The 20,178-nt window shown below is 39.0% G+C and overlaps 13 protein-coding genes and 1 non-coding gene across 14 annotated transcripts; 6 read left to right on the top strand and 8 right to left on the bottom strand.

The window, feature by feature from the left end:
• Positions 1-138: 138 nt before the first annotated feature.
• Positions 139-1,728, bottom strand: THI73 (Thi73p; the record flags this gene model as incomplete). Its single annotated transcript, XM_056229630.1, has 1 exon — positions 139-1,728. One exon carries the CDS (start codon positions 1,726-1,728, stop codon positions 139-141), a length of 1,590 nt encoding a protein of 529 aa, XP_056083629.1.
• Positions 1,729-2,243: 515 nt separating this feature from the next.
• On the top strand, positions 2,244-3,632 carry SSL1 (TFIIH/NER complex subunit SSL1; the record flags this gene model as incomplete). Its single annotated transcript, XM_056229631.1, has 1 exon — positions 2,244-3,632. One exon carries the CDS (start codon positions 2,244-2,246, stop codon positions 3,630-3,632), a length of 1,389 nt encoding a protein of 462 aa, XP_056083630.1.
• Positions 3,633-3,947: 315 nt separating this feature from the next.
• Positions 3,948-6,056, bottom strand: SSK1 (mitogen-activated protein kinase kinase kinase SSK1; the record flags this gene model as incomplete). The annotated part of the gene is made up of 1 exon (XM_056229632.1): positions 3,948-6,056. The coding sequence occupies one exon, from the start codon at positions 6,054-6,056 to the stop codon at positions 3,948-3,950; it is 2,109 nt and encodes a 702-aa protein (XP_056083631.1).
• Positions 6,057-6,554: 498 nt separating this feature from the next.
• Positions 6,555-7,550, top strand: NSE1 (Smc5-Smc6 complex subunit NSE1; the record flags this gene model as incomplete). The annotated part of the gene is made up of 1 exon (XM_056229633.1): positions 6,555-7,550. One exon carries the CDS (start codon positions 6,555-6,557, stop codon positions 7,548-7,550), a length of 996 nt encoding a protein of 331 aa, XP_056083632.1.
• Positions 7,551-7,725: 175 nt separating this feature from the next.
• Positions 7,726-8,232, bottom strand: PAM18 (Pam18p; the record flags this gene model as incomplete). The annotated part of the gene is made up of 1 exon (XM_056229634.1): positions 7,726-8,232. The coding sequence occupies one exon, from the start codon at positions 8,230-8,232 to the stop codon at positions 7,726-7,728; it is 507 nt and encodes a 168-aa protein (XP_056083633.1).
• Positions 8,233-8,676: 444 nt separating this feature from the next.
• Positions 8,677-9,261, top strand: RLP24 (ATPase-activating ribosome biosynthesis protein; the record flags this gene model as incomplete). The annotated part of the gene is made up of 1 exon (XM_056229635.1): positions 8,677-9,261. The coding sequence occupies one exon, from the start codon at positions 8,677-8,679 to the stop codon at positions 9,259-9,261; it is 585 nt and encodes a 194-aa protein (XP_056083634.1).
• A 207-nt stretch (positions 9,262-9,468) lies between these two features.
• TEN1 (Ten1p) lies at positions 9,469-9,948 on the bottom strand (the record flags this gene model as incomplete). The annotated part of the gene is made up of 1 exon (XM_056229636.1): positions 9,469-9,948. The coding sequence occupies one exon, from the start codon at positions 9,946-9,948 to the stop codon at positions 9,469-9,471; it is 480 nt and encodes a 159-aa protein (XP_056083635.1).
• Positions 9,949-10,072: 124 nt separating this feature from the next.
• On the bottom strand, positions 10,073-10,154 carry Skdi_12.trna2S. Its single transcript has one exon. It is a non-coding gene; the product is annotated as a tRNA-Ser (tRNA).
• A 1,818-nt stretch (positions 10,155-11,972) lies between these two features.
• LOT6 (flavin-dependent quinone reductase) lies at positions 11,973-12,551 on the top strand (the record flags this gene model as incomplete). Its single annotated transcript, XM_056229638.1, has 1 exon — positions 11,973-12,551. The coding sequence occupies one exon, from the start codon at positions 11,973-11,975 to the stop codon at positions 12,549-12,551; it is 579 nt and encodes a 192-aa protein (XP_056083636.1).
• A 246-nt stretch (positions 12,552-12,797) lies between these two features.
• SKDI12G0680 (uncharacterized protein) lies at positions 12,798-13,097 on the bottom strand (the record flags this gene model as incomplete). The annotated part of the gene is made up of 1 exon (XM_056229639.1): positions 12,798-13,097. One exon carries the CDS (start codon positions 13,095-13,097, stop codon positions 12,798-12,800), a length of 300 nt encoding a protein of 99 aa, XP_056083637.1.
• A 1,061-nt stretch (positions 13,098-14,158) lies between these two features.
• Positions 14,159-14,581, top strand: GAT3 (Gat3p; the record flags this gene model as incomplete). Its single annotated transcript, XM_056229640.1, has 1 exon — positions 14,159-14,581. One exon carries the CDS (start codon positions 14,159-14,161, stop codon positions 14,579-14,581), a length of 423 nt encoding a protein of 140 aa, XP_056083638.1.
• Positions 14,582-15,052: 471 nt separating this feature from the next.
• PPR1 (Ppr1p) lies at positions 15,053-17,752 on the bottom strand (the record flags this gene model as incomplete). Its single annotated transcript, XM_056229641.1, has 1 exon — positions 15,053-17,752. The coding sequence occupies one exon, from the start codon at positions 17,750-17,752 to the stop codon at positions 15,053-15,055; it is 2,700 nt and encodes an 899-aa protein (XP_056083639.1).
• Positions 17,753-17,990: 238 nt separating this feature from the next.
• Positions 17,991-19,487, top strand: BRE2 (Bre2p; the record flags this gene model as incomplete). The annotated part of the gene is made up of 1 exon (XM_056229642.1): positions 17,991-19,487. The coding sequence occupies one exon, from the start codon at positions 17,991-17,993 to the stop codon at positions 19,485-19,487; it is 1,497 nt and encodes a 498-aa protein (XP_056083640.1).
• A 55-nt stretch (positions 19,488-19,542) lies between these two features.
• Positions 19,543-20,157, bottom strand: PML1 (Pml1p; the record flags this gene model as incomplete). The annotated part of the gene is made up of 1 exon (XM_056229643.1): positions 19,543-20,157. One exon carries the CDS (start codon positions 20,155-20,157, stop codon positions 19,543-19,545), a length of 615 nt encoding a protein of 204 aa, XP_056083641.1.
• Between the last annotated feature and the right edge of the window lie 21 nt (positions 20,158-20,178).

The following is a 20,178-nucleotide window of genomic DNA, read 5'->3' on the forward strand; positions in this document are numbered from 1 at the left end:
CAATGGTCATCTCAAAAATTTTCTCTTCAGGATTTCTTTGGTAAATACTGAAGTAGAATTAATGTTTGGGTTTATCTATATACTGTAAATATCTGAGAGAGGAAAGATTATTTGGTATATACATTAGACGTATGAAAATTAGTAAATGTACCTAAAGTTTCTGTTTTCAACATCAGTCAAGTCCAAAAATTGGTACTTCTTCTTGTCTTGACCTTCTTGTTCCTCGTCACGTTTTTCGTTCTCCTTCTTGCAGATATAACCAATGTATAATTGTAAGGGAACACAAACACACTGAGTGACTAACAAGGCAATCTTTGCTGGGATGTAACGTGGGGCAGAATAAGCTCTAAACATCTGCGGGGCGACAATACAGGAAACGTTGTATACGATCATTGTTATGGCATTTCTGAAAACCCTCTTCGTGTAACCGGAGGTATTGCATGAGTTCCATATGTAAATGTTGGTAATGACACATGAACCACTGTAAAGCAAGTACAGCGAAAATAAATTACCGATCTTATGAGACAATGGTAAACTGATGAGAACAATACAACCTATGATGGCTGGAATATACATGGAGGTGGTTATAAGCGTGATATGACCCCAACGAGACAACATTTGTGTCGTGATAAGAATGATCATAGCTGTAATGGCACCAATAGGCAACTGCAGTAATGCTGTTTCATACTTGTCGAACCCAAAAGTACCAGTGATAGTCACTGAGAATGTGCCAATAGCACCGGTTGAAATTTGAGAACATGCAGTCAATAAAAGCATAGGCCAGGTAAATTTATCATGAAAGAATAGTTCTTTAACTTGTTGTTTCTTGAATTTCTTTGTTTCCAAACCAGTTTGATTAGCTCTGATATGCTCAACAACTTGAATCTTTTCTTCTTTATTCAAGAACCACGCATTAGTAACGTTATCTGGCAGGTATAAGAACGTAAGAACACCAAACGCAACAGTGACCAGACCGACCACCAAAAACATAATTTGCCAGGAGGTGAAAGCAGTACCATGGTAATGTAAAAATCCGAAAGAAATCAACCCACCGACAATGTAACCAGTACCAGCCTGCGTGGCCCAAAATCCGATTCTTGCACTCTGCTCAGATTTAGTATAGTACATTCCGCTAATAGCGATACAACCAACTGCACTTGAGGATTCAAAGAGACCCAAAAGAGTACGGACGATCATCAATGAGGCATACGACTTACAAGCAGCATGACAGGCCAACACAATACCCCAGATGGTAATAAACGTGCCCAGGATTTTGGAAATAGGGAATTTCTGAATCAAATATGTAACAACAGGTTCCATGAAAATATAAGCAGCGGAGAAAATGGTACCCAAATTGGAAAACTCATCACCTTTCAAATGGTCCTTGATACCCATGGATGCGGCATAGTTCAGCAGAGCTTTATCCAGAAACATTAAAAGGTACGTGCAGCATAAAAAGGGCAAAATAAAGAGGTCCACCTTCCTCAGCACTTCCGGCGCCAGTTCATGAGAACCGTAGAAGTTGGCCTCTTTGCTCGGTATGCTATCATCCTCGACATTCATGGAACTTTCATCGAGGCCATTCTGCTTCAAGAATCTCAATGCAACGTCCGCATCGTCCACGTTAACACTCGAGGTAGTCACTGAACAGCTATCAGTGTTAGCTAACCTCTTCTCAACATCCACGGATTCTCCTGACATATTTGTTCTTAGTGATTTGCTACACATCTCTACTTCTTGCCAAGAGAAAACATTTTTCACATCGCCATTCCACGATCTGCCTTATATACATGTATAGATGCACCCACTGACAATCTCATCGAGATGCTCATCACCATTTGACAAGGCTGTCATCACCATTTTCGGCCGGATCAAATGACCAATACTTTTGAGGGAAACTGAAAGAGACCATATTAACTAAAGAGGATCGACCAAATATGCAAAAAAAAACTTATCACTACGACGGTATTTAAGTCAACCACACACCACCTAAAGTAACTGTTGATAATGGTAATGTTCCCAAATTAGCCAACGTACCCTGTCTACAACGCACCTAATGGGAAGTGATATACTGGAAGTTCAAGATACTCCGCCCAGGGTGTGGGTGGTGGTTTTTTTTACTATTGTGTAGTTTTGCAAGATACGTAAAAGGTTTTGGTCCTTGTCTTATATAGACATAAGTAGGTGGTCGCACGTGGAACTAGATAGTAACTGAGTCAGGTGCTGAAATATCGTGTGCTAAAATGGCTCCTGTAATTGTGTCGGAATCTGAAGAAGAGGAGGAGGATAAAGTTGCCGTTTCCAGAAGAAGTAAGAGACAAGTTCATTTCGATGGTGGGGGCGGTGATCGTGTAGATCAACAGCAACAGCAGCACCGTTCAAGTCAGGGAGATAGGGACAGGCATGGACAACGTAAGAAGAAGAAGAGACTCTCGAATAGAAATTTGCAAGGCTCCAATGGTGGGTACGCTTGGGAAGATGAGATCAAGAGAAGTTGGGATCTGGTGAAAGTGGACGATGAAGGGGATATGGCCTCTCTTGTGGCCAGCATCGTGGAGGCTAGAAAGAAGCGTACTGCCAAGAAGAATATAACGCCCTATCAAAGAGGTATAATAAGAAGTTTGATATTAACTTTAGATTGCAGTGAAGCTATGCTGGAAAAGGACTTGAGGCCAAGCAGACATGCGATGATTATTCAGTATGCTATAGATTTTGTTCATGAATTTTTCGATCAAAACCCGATATCTCAAATGGGTATTATCATAATGAGAAATGGTTTGGCACAACTAGTCAGCCAAGTAAGTGGAAACCCGCAGGACCATATTGATGCATTGAAATCCATCAGGAAACAAGAACCAAAAGGAAATCCCTCCCTGCAAAACGCATTGGAAATGGCAAGAGGCCTGCTACTACCCGTCCCCGCGCACTGCACAAGAGAAGTGCTGATTGTGTTTGGTAGTCTTTCCACAACTGACCCTGGTGATATCCATCAAACTATCGATTCGTTAGTGTCCGAGAAAATCAGGGTAAAAGTTCTGGGGTTATCAGCTCAAGTGGCCATTTGCAAAGAATTATGTAAGGCAACAAACTACGGTGACGAATCCTTTTATAAAATCTTACTCGATGAAACCCATTTAAAGGAATTATTTAATGAGGCCGTTACTCCACTACCCGTTAACAAGATAAATAAGGGCTTCACACTCGTGAAAATGGGGTTCCCAACAAGAATATTCGAAGATACTCCTACTTTTTGCTCATGCCATTCCAAGCTGGTTTATGGCGGTTATTTTTGTCCGAATTGTCATAGTAAAGTTTGCTCATTGCCTACAGTGTGTCCGTGCTGTGACCTAATGTTGATTCTATCTACCCATTTAGCTAGATCATATCATCACTTAATGCCGTTGAAAACTTTTGCAGAAGTACCTACAACAGAAACTTTTCGATCAGAAGATTGTTTTAGTTGCCAATCAAGATTTCCCATATTAAAAAATCATAAAAATGGTAAATTATTGACGAGTTCTCGGTATCGATGTGAAGATTGTAAACAGGAATTTTGTGTTGATTGTGATATCTTTATCCATGAAATTCTCCATAACTGTCCCGGTTGTGAATCTAAACCTGTGATAACTTAACTCATTTCTGTTTATATATGGCATAATCAATCTTTTATCATAAAATAAAGTACAAACGGTGAAGAACCAAAAACTTTTAAGTGAATAAATATCTACATCTTTTTATAAAACAACCCTTCCAACCCGCTGGCGTGATTATTGCAAAGGAATACTAGTAGTGCTTACTAGATCTCAAATATAATTCTTGCCGTTTCTAAGTGTACCATACCCCTACTCAATGAGAACAAATTCATCTCTCCTTCAATAATATTAATAATAATTTCATATGAATATCGCTATATTCCATCATATAGTGCTCTTCTCTTACAATCAAACTCACATTTCTATCTGAGTCGGCGAAAGATTTAAATTCTTTCTGACTGGACTATGCTTATTAGGTGTGATAGGTGTCGTTTGTTTGAAAGAATTAGAGTTCGAGCATCCAATAGGTTTCTGTGGAGATTTGACCAATACGCTATCTGTCATCCGACTTTCTCCTTGTTTCCAGCTGTCAAAGTCAATCAGTGCTTGCATACAACCCCATTCTGTTATTTTTTTACTTAACCAGTGCAGGTTTACTGGTTTGGTCAAGTAGTCGTTACAACCAGAAAGAAGCGCTTTCCTTTTATCCATTTGAGAGTTGGATGCGGTCAATGCTACTATGATCACGGGGGCCTGAGAGAACTTCTTGGAAGTTCCTTTATCAAAGTTGGAATGTGAATTATTGAGACCTTTTTGGATGCCTATACCATTTTGTTTTTCAAAATCTCTAATCTGCTTGGCAGCTTCTATACCAGATAAAACAGGCAGTTGCAAGTCCATGAAAATTAAATGCAATCCGCCTTCTTTCCAAATATTGACAGCTTCTTGCCCATTTTTGGCCAGTTTGTATGATATTTTATGTTTCCTTAAAAAAGAACCTAGGATTGCTTGGTTAATGACGTTATCTTCGACGATTAGAACGTTGATTTTCGGGAAAACTTTTTCACTCGTTGTAGTAAACAAATTTGGTAAGGGATCCGGTGGTGACGAAACAGTAAAGGGTGTCTTATAAAGTGAACCTGAATACTGTGGTGTTTGACTGTTTATCAATATTGGTGACGCCGGTGGAATGTCGTCTTTCCTTCTTTGACATTCTGGAATAGATTGAATCATATCCACCCCGAATTCATCAAGAGGACCGCTTTGTTGTGAAGGAGATTCGGGACCAACTTCCAACTCGGGATGAATAATGGTATCTTCATTGATGGAAGACGAATCTGCGCAAGGCACTGGTTTATTCTGGAAATCTATTCCTCCCTTGTAACCCTTTGGCAACAGCAATATAGCTTGCCAAGGTGACTCAGTATCTTTCTCCTCATCCTTCAGTTCCTGTGATGCTCTTCTTAGTTGCTCTTCATCCGTTATCAGTTTGAATTCCTGGGGGTTGCTATCATCACCCTTATCTTTCAGATCTGCCTTATCGTTGTTCACTCGTTCCCCAGAAGAGATTTGATTGTTTGGGTGAAGAACGCAAACATCTCTGTGATCTATTGGTTGAATTGCTTGTTGCGAAATTTCGTCATTCGTAGGGACATAGTCTGCAACGTTCAAAATGTCTAAAGGCGGTATATCCTGGCGCAAATTAACATTCGAAAATATTCGCAGGGACTGCGACGCAGACTGAGAGCCCATGGTGCCGAAGAGTTCCTTATATATGTTAATGGCCAATTCATCTGGTTCAAAGATGATTTTGTAAGTGGAATCATTGACAGATTCAGTTTTATAATTCAAACCTTTTCTCATTAAAGGTCTTGCATATTTGGTTTTATTATGAGGTGAGACATATGTGAGACCTGTTGGCGCCATAACATGATTATCCGAGTAAAATTTAGGGTACGGTGAAACAGAGGCAAATCGCAGTAAGGGACTCTTAGCCGTTGCTGGAAGCTGTTTCGGACTAGTAGAATATGGCCTTTGCGGACCTGGTGATGGTGCCTCGTTGTGAGAAAAATCTGCATTAATAGCCATGGCCACTGTTGGCGCAGCGGCAAAGGCTTCGTATAACGCTCCTCTTTTCTGGGTAGGTTTAGGATGCTGGAGTACATTCTTGTCCCTCGCGGAATCCTTTGTAAGACCAAATGCTCCAGTAGTGGAACTCGTACAATTCTTAGTGTTACTACTATCAAAAGTATTGACGTTGCCATTATCACCATTATCATAAATGCTTTTGCTATTACTAATATCACCTTGACTTTCCAACTTGGGCGCGTATAGACCTATAGCAATGGAGGCATTGTCATTAATTTCACGCCATCGGGTTGAACTTAGTCTTTGAAAAAACCTACTCTTCAAATCATCAATAGTGTCTATTTCATCGAACTGCACAGCAATTGGCTGGTTCACTTCGTCAGTCGAGTTGTCTATTCGCAGCCAAACCTTCCATAACAATGCGGAATTAAGCATCTCTTGCTTTTTCTTTCAAATCAACTATTTTTGGCCTAGTGCAGACCTTTTTAGATCTTTCCTGTAGATAACGGCCGAAAAAGTACCTAAAACAGACGTTATTTTTGGGTCTAAAACTACTTTTAAGTACGTTAACTTTCCAAATAAGCAATGCCACCAGCCAGTTCACCACAGCTCAACTAATTATGGCGCAGTCATTGTCTACAAAAAGGCAACCAAGCCTATTTATAACTATATAGCAAGTGCTAAATTCACTAAAAAAAAGTCAAAAACTTCGATCCAGGGGCGCTTTTAGGGCTTTGGAAGGCTGAAAATAAAAAATAGGGTATCTAAATAAACGACAGGGTTTAGAAATTTTAAGAAAAAGTTTATTAGGGCAAAAGCTCTTAAAAAAAAGAAATGCCTTCTCTTAAAGGTATAATAATAATAATAGCGATATATTTGAGCGGTTCAAATCCGGTACCAGAGGAAGTAGTGATATAGTAGTAGCCGTGTTCAATGGAGGCATATCAAGAGCGGGTCTCTACGACTGCCACGGCAGATGCTACAAGGTACTTACTGCAGTATATTTTGTCTGCAAGAGGTATTTGTCATGAAAACAATTTGATTCTAGCCCTAATGAAATTGGAGACGGATGCTTCCAAATGGTCGACCGAGCAGTGGACTGATAAGCTAAATGATCACATAAACGCCATTAACGTAAAATTAAACGTTTTGGGCTATAAGATCATTCGAATCAACCACGGGATTGGTAGAAACGCGGTGACTTTGAAGAATAAGCAGAATCTTTCGCTTTTCGAGAATAATACAACTGTACGTGATCATGAGGACAGTACAACAGATCTACAGCCGATGGTTCTACCAGAGAGTAGTCGATTTTTTGTCTATGTCAACTTAGCGTCCACGGAGGAGACCAGGTTAGCCTCCAGGTTTAATCAAAACGAGATGGAGTTCGTTAAATGGGCCATAGAGCAATTCATGATCAACGGAGAGATCGTCATCGAAGGCTCAGCATCAGATACTTCGGTTATCGTGAAGGAGGTCAGCCGTATCCTCGCGGAAGCCACAGGGGACTCCAATCTCAAGAAATGGGTAAAGTTTAGTAGTTTTACTGTAGGGTCCACCGATCTCCTGCAATTTCAAGAATTGACGGCTATGGAGATTGAAGAGTTACTGCTCCGATTATGTGAGCTAAAATGGTTCTACAGAACTAAAAAGGGAAAGTTTGGTATCGATCTTCGGTGCATAGCAGAACTAGAAGAGTACTTAACCTCCACATACAACTTAAATACGTGCCAGAATTGCCATAAGTTGGCCCTTCAAGGTGTTAGATGCGGCAATGAAGCGTGTCGAGATGAAGATGATGAAACGGGGGAGAACTGTCCCCCTCAAATTTGGCATATTGATTGTTTTAAACATTATATTACGCATGTAAGTAAAAACTGTGATCGTTGCGATTCATTGCTAGTCACAGATGGTGTATACGTTCTTTAAACTAAAATACATAGCGTTCTGTGTTATTTACAAGACCTATCTATACAAACATTTTGATTACTCGAGTTATTTTAATTACTGAATGACGTGGAAATGAGCACGACTCGAAGTTTGCACGACTTGTGTTAGGTATATATGCAATTTTAATAACTCATTTGGGTTCTTGTCGCTATCCTCATTTACTTATACCCCTTTTCTCCAAAAAATCCTTAGCTTCGTTTATTTTAGTAGCCAAAAATGGAGAACCGCCCTTATCTGGATGATTAGCTAACATGATTTTTCTATGAACTTCTTTCAACTTCTTCTTGGACAATGTATTTTCTGTTAAATTCAAGATCTGCAAAGCCTCTTTCGAATTCATCTTTGGATCGAATCCACCTTTCAGAAAGGCACTAGCGGACTTACCACCGTTAAGTCCCTTCGATATCGATTTGTATGCACCAGCTGTGAAATATAAAGTTAAAAAGGCTCCGAAACCTGTTATAACAGGGTGTTCCCCCATGTAGTTCAAAGCTTGGTCAAAATAAAGATCCATTCCAGTCTTTTGGCCTTGAAGACCACCAGGGACACCAGTATTCAGCCCAGTTCCGCCAACATTAACATTTGAAGACCCATTGGTTTGGCCGGGAATGGGCAGTTGTGGTGCTTCAATAGAGTTGGCAATATTACCTTGGGAGCTCATAGTGTTGTAAGCGTATACGTGTTTTGTGCGGTGTGTTAAATTATGGTGTGCCGACGAAGACGTGCAGACCTCACTGTTATTTGTCCTCCCTCAACTTCAAAGGTCTTTGCCATATGAGTCCCATTTTGATTCAAATGGCTTTTACGTTTGTCCGATTCTCGCTATTTAGATTTTTTGCCCGCTCGCCTCGAACTCAGCGGAGTGAAAAATTTTCACTCATCTTTTTTGAAAATGTATTTCTAAACTCATCTCATCTCATCTCACTTCAACTCCTACTTGCAGTAGTTGCCAATCCTTCATCATTGACATAATAGTTAGTTTCCTAGATTTGTATTTAGAAAATATTATTATCCGAGCGTGAGTTGTTGTTATTGTTATCATTGCCCTCGTAATTTGCAGTCAGAGATCAAAAGGAAAAGGAAAATTATATTTAATAAATAAGAAATGAGAATTTATCAATGTCATTTTTGCTCATCGCCATGTTATCCAGGTCACGGTATCATGTTTGTACGTAACGATGCTAAGGAATTTAGATTCTGTCGTTCGAAGTGTCACAAGGCTTTCAAGCAACGTCGTAACCCAAGAAAACTAAAATGGACTAAAGCTTTCAGAAAGGCTGCTGGTAAAGAATTGGCTGTCGACTCTACCCTGACTTTCGCCCAAAGAAGAAATGTTCCTGTTAGATACAATAGAGAATTAGTTGCCACAACTTTGAAGGCCATGGCCAGAATCGAAGACATCAGACAGAAACGTGAGAGAGCCTTCTATAAGAATAGAATGAGAGGTAATAAAGAAAAGGACTTCTTGAGAGATAAGAAATTAGTTGAATCTAACCCCGAGTTACTGAGAATCAGAGAGGTTGAAATTGCCAGAAAACTGGCCAAGGAACAAGAAAGAGTCGAATCAGAATCTGAAGAAGAAGAGGAAGATATGGAAATCGACAGTGATGAAGAAGAGGAAGAACAATTAGAAAAGCAAAAGATCTTGCTAAAGAACAAAAGAAGAAACATAAAGAAAATTGCTTTTTAAATAAAACAAGAATTAACTTCAATTTCTCTTCCTTCTTATACTTATTTAATGGGATAAATAAGAATCACCTGTATACTATTATTACATTACATCACATTACACAATAAAAATTTTCAAGGGTCCTCTTACATTTTTATCAGAAATATTATATAATTTAGCCTAGTAGAATAACACAATATATTAGCTCTTTAAACTGACTTAGTTAACCTAGAGATTAGAAATGTTTAGAAACTTCTCACCGATTGGTGATCGGACAAATTCAAAGAAATCGCAGACATCCCTCTCTGATAGAATCTTGAAACTAATAATTTCAAATACTGGGGGGCTTTGGTATGCCCCATACCACGCACCAACTCGAATGTCCAATACCTGTCCATCTATCAATATAAAATCATTTTTATGGGTCGAAAATAACCTTTCACACATATATAAGCACATTTCTTCTTCGCTATTTTTTACACTGAGACAGCGAAGATTCCTCACGACCACTTTACAGAAAAAACCATCAGTACGTTCTTCATCTGACTCACAGAACAAGAAATCTACAAATCGAACAACAATTCTAAATCTTTCAGATGGATGAATACCGTCTAATTTCTTGTTTCCATCATTAATTTTATGAATGACATCGTACTTCCTTGCTATCTTATTTTTCAAGCATTTTAAATCCACCACGAGCTGGCTCATACACTTTTTTTTTGCGATCCTCTTGAAAAAGGTGAACAGCCTTGGAAGATTATTGTTCAATTCTCATTACCACTCGCTCATCTTTTCCTATCATATTAGGTTCCAAAAAAAGGGGAAAAAATAACGACAACTGCAGGATTTGAACCTGCGCGGGCAGAGCCCAAAAGATTTCTAATCTTTCGCCTTAACCACTCGGCCAAGTTGCCTTGTTACTTGTGGAAATGTTATTTTTGAGCCAGGCTAAGTGGCTGGAAGAGCAACGACAACAACTGAGTTATAGTCAGGACTATTACTTAAGAGAGTAATTGCCAACTAAATCTGAAAAGGATCAGAAGCCCTACTACTCTCCATGATGCTAAGGAAATGGCTTATCGAGCCGAAAAGATGGATGATACGGTCATTCCATAATCAAATGGATCTCGCCAGAGGTCCGTATTCAGCGCCGATCCAGACGCAATGGAGATCAAGGCTGTGTAGTCTAGACACCCTCAGGACAGAAATTTCAAACCCGACCAAAACACTCGAATGGTGGTAACAACGAATAAAAGAAAAGACTTCAAGTTATATGCTCCTGTCACCGTTCATGCTTTAATTGCGGAGAACGAGGCCTTCTCTGTAGAACGCGCCTATTTAAACATCCTAACAAGACGAGTTTCAGCCGCAATGTGAGTTCTTTCCAATACACGATACGTTTGAACAAATGCATTAATCACTACTTACATCAGTAACCATCTTAGCTATCTGAAACTTTCAGATTGTATACTAAAGTATAATTCGTATAGGTCAGGAAAGTTCTGTTCTATTCCCGATTAACGCTAACAATTATGAACACTACACTTCTTAGTATAAGAATCGGACGACCCGGAATACTGCTCCTACAGTAAAATATATTAAAAGCAACAAAATATGCAAAAAATAATAGATCTTTGTATATTAAACACCCACATCATCAACGCGAAGTAAAACAATTGAAAAAGCCAGAGATTCAACCTGAAAAATATGCAAATGAACCCTGTCCGTAAGCACATTGGTCTTGTTTATTGGCTGCATTACAGCAAGCGTAACCTTTCAAGTTACAGAACCACCATTTGAAGGAGATAACACTACATTGACTGATGCTAGGAGTATATTACGCTGCTTGCAGTTATTTGGATTCCTTAACTCCACTATAGTTGCTACAGATATGGGCAACGGGTTAGCCGTATACAACAATAGAACAACCATTAACACCACGGAACTTAAAGGCATTACAGTACGCTGCCACATATTTTTTGGTTATGTGCTGACGTTTCACATCATAAAATGATGACTATTTCCCAGAGGAACTCGCTTACGTGGCTACGTTGTCTGAAGCAGTGGACGAGTACCTCACATTACCCAATTGGCAGGAACACTGTGATTTACAATGAAGGAATGACGGCCAACCTATTGGTTCGGTCCACAAGCGAGACAAATGTGTGCCCATTATGATATGTGAATGTCTGATAACGCTCAATGCAATGGTAATACAAAGCTTCCACCAAGACTTTTGGAAGTAGAATCAACTATCCATCGATTAATAGTGTAGCAGCGGCTTGATATTTATTCGCATTGCTGGAGTATATTCATTATGCATGATACAATTATCCTTAAATGAAATCCCTAGAATCGTCAAAAAAAGTGCGCAGTTACACGCATCTGTCACTGATATGCTGATTCCCATTTGTTCCAGTATGTTGCCGGCAAGCTATTTTGTCCCTTTAGTCTGTGGTGATGAGGTAGTAATAAAAGAGGCTCACTACCGGCTAAGCATTATATTATTCCATGGATATGATATAACACGAAACGGTCCCGTACGAAAGCTAACAATATCTCTTATCTTGCCTTTAAACTATTTATTTGCCGCTATTCCGTATGTAGGGATGTCTAAAAAGGTAATTTGAAACAAGTTAAAATAAAGTGTTAATCAAAGAAATTACGAAACTTTGTAAAGGCATTACTGATAAAAAAAAGTGGCTGACTACTTGGTGGTAAAGGCATTAAAGATGAAAGTAGGCATTATAATGGGTTCCGTCAGGGCTAAGAGGATATGTCCCGAAATTGCAGCATACGTAAAAGCTACAATTGAAGATAACGGAGAATTATTCAGTGAAAAGGTTGAGCTGCAAACAGTAGACTTACAACAGATTGCGTTACCTTTATATGAAGATGACGACGAATTGATACCGGCTCACGTAAAGAGTGTGAATGACTATGCGGACTGCAAAACTCGATCATGGAGCCGCATAGTAAATGCATTGGACATTGTTATTTTCGTCACACCTCAATACAACTGGGGCTATCCAGCCGCTTTGAAAAACGCAATCGATCGTATTTACCATGAATGGTGCGGGAAAGCTGCTATGGTGATAAGTTACGGCGGTCATGGCGGCAATAAGTGTAATAGCCAACTGCAAGAGGTTCTACAGGGGTTGAAGATGAATGTGGTAGGTGGAGTCACGATGAAGATCCCAGTAGGCACGGTGCCATTGCCTGAGGGAATAATACCACAATTCAGTGCACATAATGAAAAGATTTTGCAATTGGTTGCTTCTTGCATCGAAGCAACAAAGAATGCGGCATAGAGCTTGATTGCCAGGACAAAAGGGAAATATCAAGTCAATCTGTTCATTAATAGGTGTTGTAAGCTATTGGAACTCTCCATTGCTTTCTCCGCTTTAGTGAGCTCAATTCAACAAGTATAAAAAATTAAGATTTTCTTAGAATGTATATGTATATGAATAATACTATGTTATTCGTACTCTAATATGATTACGGTAGAATGGTATAATAGATTGGGAACTTGAATCAACGTTGCAAAATGAATTTTTTCAGTATTCTCCAACATTTGGAATTTTTGTCATATCAATCTTAAAAAGATTTCTCTTTCTGCTATATTTGGGAATATACGCATTCATATACGACCAGGTAGTAATACGATCAAACCAAGCGACTTCGTTTTGCGCCACTTTTTTGGCAATTCCAGGTACTCCCCCTTGGCGTTCAAATGCGATTCTTTCAGTCTCTCTCTCAAAATCTTTTTGACATAAAGTCAGATATTTTTCCTGTTGATCAGGTTGCAGTTGGAGGTATTGTTGATGGGTGATTTCTTTGTAGTGAACAGTTTTCATTTTTAACGTTTGGGAGTTTATATCCTTGTTCATTGAATTTGCTCCAGACCTAGGAGTCAGTGATGTGATGAATTTCTGGAATTGCCCTATTTTTATACGTTCTATCTCGAAGTACGCCCTTCATCATGATTTGGCATGGCATCAATTTTTCGAATTTTTCTGGTATTTCTTTTTGCCAAGAGCCGCCCTGAAAAAAGGGTCTCCGAGAATCAATAGCGCCACACTTTAGAATCAGGGGAAGTAGTATTTCCTCCACTGCAAGCACTCAACGGTTTAACCACATTCAGAATAATAATCGAGTTATCCAACAGCGTAGTAGCACATAGAATTTCCAACAGCGTCGTAGCGCATAGAATTTCCACCTTTACTCTATAAGTCCAATTTTACACTATTGTCACTAAAATAATGGGTAAATAGAATTCTAAAGGTTTTACCAGCGTCCTTCGAAGCGCCTCAAGGAGTCAATAAACTAGCTCCCTTTTTCTTCCTTGAAGAATAGGTATATGCTTCGTGTAGTAAGCATATGCTTAGTCACACTTTGCACTATCACTCCTTTAAAACTCTCACGGGTTTAAACAACATTATACCCGGTGAAAGCCATCAAGAAACCCCTAACACACTGTACTTTTTCCTCCTCAAATACATAAAAACGTAGTGCCGCATAAAAGACCCTTTTTTTCTTGGCAAATATGCCACACAAAACGCAGACAACAGGTTGCAATGGCCAATTTAGCCGCCGGCCACTGCCACAGAAAATGGGCTAGAGTATTTCATTCAAGGCCACGCAAAATCAAATATTGGGCTTGAGCTTCGAAACCTCCTCTTCAGTCATATCTATGTTTTTTAAGGGTCTATGATTCAAAATTAAATAAACAGGAATAAATGATCGAGCCTGGCTCTAATTGCCCCTTCGCCGCTCTTTTGAATTCATAGTTATAAGACTAGAAGTACTTCGAAATGAATTTAGACTGCACTTTACTTGGTTTAAACCATTTTTCTTGAAGCTAAAGTAATTATTACCGTTGAAATTAGAACACAGCAACGATAAAAAAGAAATTGCTATGAATATTAAAACTTTGTGTCATCAAGAATACAAAAAAATCTCGATCGAATCATTGCTGAACCCAGTCGGAGAGGGATTAGCTGTTGGAAAGCTTCACCCACATTCAAAATCCTGTACTAAATCCATCGGTGGGTCCCTATATACCAATACAAGTAATGGGACTTTTGCCCAACAGAATGCCCAAAAGAGAAGGGGAATCACCAGGAGATGTCCCCAGTGTGCTGTAGTAAAGACTTCTCCACAATGGAGGGAGGGTCCGGATGGAGAAGTGACGTTATGTAATGCCTGTGGTTTGTTTTATAGAAAAATATTCTTGGTTTTTGGCAAGAATCTGGCGAAACGGTACTTTGATGAAATAAAAGGTGTAGGTGTAAAACGAAAAGTTCCGAAGAGCCTCTATGGTGTTACGAGAACACGTTAAAAGAAATTGTTATTTTAAGCTTACATATAATATATTCCCCTACACTTAGCAATCAAACATTTATCCCACATTAAAAATCAATTATTTAACATTAATACGTTATTGAAACGTCTGTTTTGCCATGCAAAACAACTGGGCTATTTATTAGATTGTTGATTCTTCATTTTGTGGATGCAGTCTGCGGAAGAAGAGTTTTACTTGACGTAAAAAACATGCAATCTAGTCCCAAATATCATTGATATGGTAATTTATCAATTGCTACGTAAGTATATATTGACTTCGATCTGTGAAGTTTTTCCTTACGTATTCAATTGGAAAAGCCACCAATAAAAGCCACAAATTCATCAATGTACTTAATATGTCCTCTACGCATTGAAATGAAATATCTACTTTTTTTTTACAAAAACTACAATATGAAGCATAAAATCATTGTCTCCAACAGCAGGTCCTCCTTTGCGACTCTTTGGGTTCTCACTTAGAGCTATCATTCGATCCAGTGTTATTTACCTTGCTGAATTCATAAGAAGACTCGCCTTCGTTCCCATTACCAGATCTGACAAAAAATTCGTCCCATACGGACCCTGAAGTAACCTGAAAAAGAATATCCATAATATCTTGATTATTGTTATTCAATTGGGTGTTCACTGCAGAAGAACTGTTCATACAGTCATCGTCATTTATCACTGGATTATTTTCATTCACATCTAAAGCATCATTTTGGGAAAAATTATTATATTTTTCCAATTCAGTGAAAAATTCTTCTAAGGGTATATCAAATGGTGCTCTATCCTCACAATCGCTCTTATCAGGGGCTTTGTGATCGCATGTGCTATTATCACAGTCAGGAACATCAGTTATTTTGCTGTAACTCAGCCTAAACCTTGTCTGAGCCGTTAGGGTATTAGCGTCGGATAAAATTCCATGGTCTTCATTCAGTTGCATGAATTTTAGCTTTACCACAACTGATGACAAAATTTTGTAGCTGGTGTAACAGGTCTTCGCAGATTCACAAAAGCCTATCAAATTCTTTAAAACTGTCAATACTTTGTCAGTGTACTCGGAGACTTTCTCATGAGAATCGTTTATGTTGTTTTTTGAATAGAAATTCACATAAAGATAAGTCATGCCTGTCATGAACATATTATGAACGGCAACCCACGTATAGCCTATTTTTTCATTGGTACAAAGATTGTGAAATACATCTATGGTGCCCTTCGTACTGTCAAGAACAATTTTGAAGGCGGTATCATTCAAAGTGGGGCATTTAGGAGAAAGGCCGTAAAGAATGCTCTTCGAGTAATGATAGTTAAGCTCAAACCAGGTGCTATTGAATTTGCAATTCATTATATCAAAATTCTTAGGGACTTCCATGTGAAACCAACGTTCAAGTTCATTGTGAGTTTCAATTCGCCAACTCTCAAGGTCCGTAAACTTTCTTGGCAATTCTGCACCAGGCGCGTAAAGTATCCTCACAATGTTAGCTTGTATTCTTCTTATTTTAAACATAGCCAGTGCGATGACTTTTGATGATGGATTCGCGTTTGGCAGATCTGAGTAATCATCAACATCCTGATTAGTCAGCGTGATGAATGAATCGTCCAAAAGACTAGGATATCTTGTAGTTATACTTTCTTCGGGGATGCCAAAAGGTCGACCGAAATAAGAGCAAATCTGCCGATCTAAGGAATAAACGCACCAAAATAGTCGCCTGCGAACTTCTCTCGTGAATGCATCATAGTTTTTATTAATTTTTTCTGAGTGCAATCCCAGATCAACAGTCAATCTTAGTACAGAACCCATGGTATACCAGACGCCCGGAATATTTGGTCTCATTATCGAGTAAATTACCATCAGCAAAGTGCCTGCCAATGCTTCCAATCTGTCTGAAGACGAGAATAAAGATGTAATATATCCAACAGCGCGTCTTTTATATGTGGCAACTGTAGTAATGTCTGATTTAAGCACTTGCGTAGCATGTCCAATAGCAAATATAATGTTTAGAAAAAAGTAGGGTATGTGAAGTTCTGTTGGTAGTTCAACTTTTGAGCTCATATTGTCCCCTTGTAAGAATTTCCAAGTGTTATACCAAGGAACATTTTCAGAAGAAAATCTGTTAATTTTATTGTTATTATTTCCATGTTTTTGTTCAGTATGCGAAGCAAAAGTACTGGTTACTGGGATTTCAAACTCTGTATTGATATTTGTCTTGTCAGAAGCCAACGTAATATCGGAATTCCATGGCCCATAGATAGGTTCAAAATACTTTCTCAAAAACAGTTCCCTATGCAGCAAGGGCAGTTGCGAATTGGTATCCACAAAAAATCTAGATATCATAACTTCAGCAACGTGACGCGGAGGTAGTTCCAATGGATCAAACTTGAGGCTATTTTCAGCCTCAACATACTCTTTATACTTCTGTTCTCTTTGCTTTATGTCTTCATCGAATACATCATCTCCTGAATCTTGTCGGAAGTTAGTTGCCGTGAACACCAACCTTGCGAATGAGATGCCGGATGAATCTCCTAAAAAGGAGTTAAAACTACCTCCGTTTATTGTACCCAGTGCATTGATCTCTTTATTAGACTGATGCAGTTCTTCAGCTCTTGCGTCGGTAGTAATCGGGCCCCTTGTTTCAGGTAGGAAAGAACAACTGCCTTCTCTTTTAGAGTCCATTGAAAACTCTTTCTGTCCTACACTCATATTCGATGAGGTCCCTATCTTTTCGCTTTTCGAAGCTCTATTTTGAACTAAATAGTCTGCTAATAAACCATCGTGTGGCAGCAGCCCCGCTTGCCCCAAAGATGCGACTGAATTATATTTTTTCAAATCAAAGGGCTCATCGTCACTTGTAGCAGGAATACTCCCCTGTACTTGCATAGGATCTACACCGCGTTCTTTCAACATACGCATCATCGCAGCCAATCTATCTTCTAAAAAACAGACATAAGATCTGGGTACATCCTTTCCAGTGGCCGGATCTAAGGAAACACACGGTACCTCTAAGTTTGCACATCTTTTGCAACTGGGAAACTCCTGATCACATTTGATTTTTTTTAAACGACATCGTTTGCATGCAGTTCTAGATTTGGAAAATCCTATATTAGGAGAACCATCTATTCTAGGTAAATGCGTTCTATTGCTTTTTTTTGCATTGATATTTCTCTGCTTCATGACTTAATCATCATTTTAGTATGTATTGTATATTTTACAGAGTCACATCTGTGTAAATAAAGTAAATGACCATTTTGAATAGCTAAATTTTTCATTTTTGGTACTGTGAATATTCAATCGAGCTCATCGCCGTAAAAAAAAGAGAATGAATAATTGAAACTTTAAAAAGGTTAAACAAAGGACTTACATCGAAGATAGGCCCAAGTTTAAGGAAGGAAAACAATTAAAATCTTATAAGATGAAATTAGGCATTATACCTTACCAGGAGAGTACCGATATTGTTTACAAAAATGCTCCCCAGGATCTGCAAGAACGGAAAAAACCTGATTTACCTCTGCTGGAACCGACACACCAAATTAAATCATCAGTCCAGAGTACAAATTTTGATTTCGTACGCACAGAGGATATCCCGTTGAATCGAAGACACTTTGTTTACAGGCCATGTTCTGCAAATCCCTATTTTACCATCCTAGGGTATGGCTGTACAGAATACCCGTTTGATCATTCTGGAATAAGCGTGATGGATAGATCTGAAGGATTATCAATTGCTCGAGATAGGAACGACTTGGTTAGTGTTCCGAACCAATACGGCTGGCGAACTGCACGAAGCGATGTCTGCATCAAAGAAGGAATGACATATTGGGAAGTAGAGATAATTCATGGGGGCAACGGGAAGTGCACACGTGAGATTGATGATTCAGTGAATGAAGTACGAAGTGGCGTATACGAAAAAATATTCAGGCAGGTGAATGACACCCCACATCTACGGTTTGGAGTTTGCAGAAGAGAGGCCAGCTTAGAGGCGCCAATTGGGTTTGATGCGTACGGCTATGGTGTCAGAGATATTTCGTTAGAATCTATTCATGAGGGGAAATTAAATTGCGTCCTGGAAAATGGGCTTCCGCTGAAAGAAGGTGATAAAATTGGGTTTTTCTTGAAGCTTCCCAGTATCGAAACACAAATCAAACAAGCTAAAGAATTTACCAAGGGAAGAATTCTTGCGTTGAATTCGCATATGGATACTATGAATGAACCATGGAGAGAAGAAACCGAAAACGGGCTTTCAAGGAAAAAATTGAAACTGGAGACAACAAATAAGGAATTTCAAAGGGCATTATTGGAAGATATTGAATATGACGATGTTGTTCGTGACCAAATCGCCATTAGATACAAAAATCAGTTATTCTTTGAAGCCACTGATTATGTAAAGGCAACGAAACCAGAATATTATTCCTCTGATAAAAGAGAGAGACAAGACTACTACCACCTGGAAGATTCCTTTCTGGCTATATATCGAAATGGTAGATACATTGGTAAGGCATTTGAAAACCTAAAACCGTTCTTACCACCATTTAGTGAATTGCAATATAATGAAAAATTCTATCTTGGGTATTGGCAACATGGTGATACTCGTGAAGAGCCCAATGACAAAAGTATACCCAGTGCAAAAAAGAGAAAGCAGCTGAAAAAGAAGAAGGGTATGATACTTAGAAACAAGTACGTGAATAATAACAAATTAGGTTACTATCCAACAATCAGTTGCTTTAACGGTGGAACTGCCAGGATAATTACTGAGGCAAATCAGTTGGAATATCTCGATCAAATTAAATCTGAATATTGTGTTGGCAAAGAGCCGCAAGTCAACACACTAGATACACTGTACAAAGAACAAGTGGCCGAAGACATAGTTTGGGACATAATCGATGAATTGGAGCAAGCTACTTCACAGCGATGAACCAGCGTAACAAGAAGAACAAAGAGAAATTGAAAGTAATTTTTTTTAAATATGCTTATACATTCATAAAAACAAGTTCATAATCCGTATCCTCTTCGAATTCCGTAAGGGTCAGGACATCACCACTTCGTAGTTCTATGTACCTGGCCCTAGGCGCCACAACTTTATTCAAGCAGGTGCCATTGGAGGAGTCCAAATCCATGACATAGCATTTCAAAGCATTGTGAACGTTTCTAAACTGGATAACGCAGTGTTGCTTCGATGATGTTTCTTCGGGTATACCTATATCTGCGACCACCGTTTCCTTCCTATCGTCAGAAGCCGCGTCCAGACTGCGACCCAGCTCACGACCGACTAAATAACAGCTCTTCTCATTCAAATCATATCTTTTCCACGGCATCTTATCCTTGTCATTCTTTCTGTACACTATCAGTTCATAGACAGTCCTATCTCGCGGATCCAAGCCCAACCTATCCATGTACTCATCTGGAGAAATAGCGTCTTGCGGCTCCACATGCTTCAAAGCTATACCCTCCTTATTATTAGAATCCAGCTCCAATAGGCCGGATGGTCTGAAGTCAGGTAGGATATCAGAATACTGCAACTTTAATTTTTTGCTACCATAGCCGGAATACCTTGTATCAAAAGGCCTCTTACGTCTGTGGAACATGCCTCTACGCAGATGGAGTCA

Source organism: Saccharomyces kudriavzevii (assembly GCF_947243775.1).
Source record: "Saccharomyces kudriavzevii IFO 1802 strain IFO1802 genome assembly, chromosome: 12".
Classification (NCBI taxonomy): Eukaryota; Fungi; Ascomycota; class Saccharomycetes; order Saccharomycetales; family Saccharomycetaceae; genus Saccharomyces; species Saccharomyces kudriavzevii.